The following is a 2,500-nucleotide window of genomic DNA, read 5'->3' as shown; positions in this document are numbered from 1 at the left end:
GACTGTGATTGGTCGGGAATGTATAAGGAGCGTGGCTAATTTAGCTTGACTTTTGGCCGGCGACAATAAAGTTATTTCTCTCATCAGTGATGTTATATTTAAACAAGTGCTTTAATATGTATATCTTTTATCGTTATGTAATAGGTATCATCCTTATATACCAGTGTGTTTATCAGTATTATAATGATACATTCTCCCACAGAAAGCAAACCTCCTCCACCAAGGTTTTTTTTTTAGCAACAACATGACACAGGAACGCCCATGCTTACCATGTGCCTTCCTCCACACAACAGTGGGCGGCGGGAAGCCCTCGGTCTCACACGGAAGAACTACGTCACGCCCACGCACCACGCTGACGTCAGCAGGCTCTGTCACCCAACGGGGAGGAACTGTGGGTGGAGCGAAGTAGGGAGGTTGCGTTAGTGATTGTGGGTAAGGGGTTGAGGGAGAAAGGGGGGGCAGGTGTTGGTTAGCATGGGTACACGTGTACTCGAGACGGATGATGGGTCGTGTCGATGGATAAGATAGTGGACGAATTGATGGGCAACGTAGGTGAGTAAGCTTGATGAGTAAGTTTCGTGGGTAAGGGTCATAGGTCACGCTTATGGGTAAGGTTGATGGGTGACCTGACGTGTAAGTATATTGGTTATCATAAAGCTTGTGGGTGAGGTTGTCGAGCAAGAACACGAGTTGAAGAGAGGGGTTTGTGGAGGTGTCTGTGTTGTGGGAAACGGAAAATATATTTAGTTTTTCCTTCCAAAGAATCTATCATAAAGAAACTTGCTCTCATGATTACGATAAAGAAAATAATCATAATGAACATAGATAAATAGACAAAATGAAAAAAAAACACCGCGCAAAGATAATAATAAAATTACTACGGTACATTCGACAAGTTCGATTCGTCTGACACATCCGACGCATCTGACACGTCCGATTCATCTGACACATCCGACGCATCTGACACGTCCGATTCATCTGACACATCCGATTCATCCGACGCATCTGACACGTCCGATTCATCTGACACGTACGACACGTCCTCTCAAAGCTTGCTGAAGAATCACACTTGCGTTCATCGTCCATAATTCTATAGTCCATAGTCCAATAGTCCACAGCCTCCCCCTTCCCCCCTCCCAATCCACCCTCTACCCCTTTCCCCCCCATCCACAACCTCCCCCATTCTTCCCTCCTCCTCCACCCTCTATCCCCTTTCCACCCCCCACCCTCTACCTCTTTCCATCCCATCCACAACCTCCCCCTTTCCCCCCTCCCAATCCCCCTCTACCCCTTTCCACCCCCCACCCTCTACCTCTTTCCACCCCATCCACAACCTCCCCCTTTCCCCCTTCCCCCCCTCCCCCCGTAATTACGAAGCCCGATTTCTTTCCAGATCAAGAGACGAGGGAGAAGATTAGACGAGGCTGTGCCAATTAGCGGGCAAGGCAGAGTTCCATATTGGTTGGGGAGGATTGGGGAAGAGGGAGGGAGGGGAGGGGATGGGGAAGAGGGAGGGAGGGGAGGGGATGGGGAAGAAGGAGAAGGTCGTAGGGAGTGAGGGGAGGGGGGAGAGAAGGTGCTGGGGATGATGGGGGAAGGGGGGAGAGGTGGTAGGGAGGGAAAGAAGGTGGTGGGGAGGATTGGGGAAGAGGGAGGGAGGGGAGAGGATGGGGAAGAGGGAGGGAGGGGAGGGGATGGGGAAGAGGGAGGGAGGGGAGGGGATGGGGAAGAAGGAGAAGGTCGTAGGGAGTGAGGGGAGGGGGGGAGAGAAGGTGCTGGGGAGGATGGGGGAAGGGGGGAAAGGTGGTAGGGAGGGGGAGAGGTGGTAAGGAAGAGGGGGAGGGGGGGAGGGGGAAAGGTGGTGGGGAAGTGGGCGAAAGGGAGGAGATGCAGAGGAGGGGGAGGGGATGAGGAAGAAGAGAAGGGGAAAAGACGGGGAGGGAGTGGTGGAGAGGGGTGGGGAAACATGGGGAGGAGGTGGTTGAGAGAGGGGGGGGCAGAGTACGGGAATGGGAGGGGGGAGAGGGAGGAGGTGGTGGGAAGGGGGGTGGAGGCAGAGGAAGAAGGGGGTGGTAGAGAGGGAGAAAGAAAAGGGGGGAAGGAGGGTGGTGGTGGAGACGGAATAAAAAAAAAAGTGGGGATAGGGAAGAGAGATGGAGAAATGATGGGGAGGAGGAAGTATAGAGAGGGAAGAAGTGGGGAGAAGGGGGAAGGGGAAGAAGTGACTAGAGAAGGGAAGGGAGAATCGAAGGAGGGGGAAGGGGAAGGCGAAGGGATAGGAAAAAGAGGAAAAAGAGGAGCTGGGAAAAGCAGGGGATGGGGTAGTGGGGAGGAGAAGGGGGAGGGGGGGAGGGGGATATCCAGCTCATCATTATCTTAAAGTGGAAAGTGGTGTAACCATCAGCAAGGGGAAAGTGGGAGGAGATATAAGCCTTCTCGAGGTAAGTAAAAAGATAGAAAAAAGGAAAATAAACAAAAGAAAAAAAATCTGGTTTTAATT

At 52.2% G+C, this 2,500-nt stretch overlaps 1 protein-coding gene across 1 annotated transcript in view; it reads right to left on the bottom strand.

Annotated features, from left to right (window-relative positions):
• LOC122246943 (cell adhesion molecule Dscam2) overlaps positions 1-2,500 on the bottom strand; it is a 419,843-nt gene that overhangs the window by 38,499 nt on the left and 378,844 nt on the right. Inside the window, exon 15 of the mRNA XM_086534422.1 lies at positions 270-389. Coding sequence (XP_086390548.1) covers positions 270-389 — 120 coding nt within the window. The remainder of the gene's footprint in view (positions 1-269; positions 390-2,500) is intronic.

This window comes from Penaeus japonicus, unplaced genomic scaffold (assembly GCF_977035675.1).
Source record: "Penaeus japonicus unplaced genomic scaffold, GWHDUDI00000001_assembly GWHDUDI00000041, whole genome shotgun sequence".
Classification (NCBI taxonomy): Eukaryota; Metazoa; Arthropoda; class Malacostraca; order Decapoda; family Penaeidae; genus Penaeus; species Penaeus japonicus.
The sequence above is the reverse complement of the archived record's forward strand: the minus strand, read 5'-3'. Positions and strand labels throughout refer to the sequence as shown.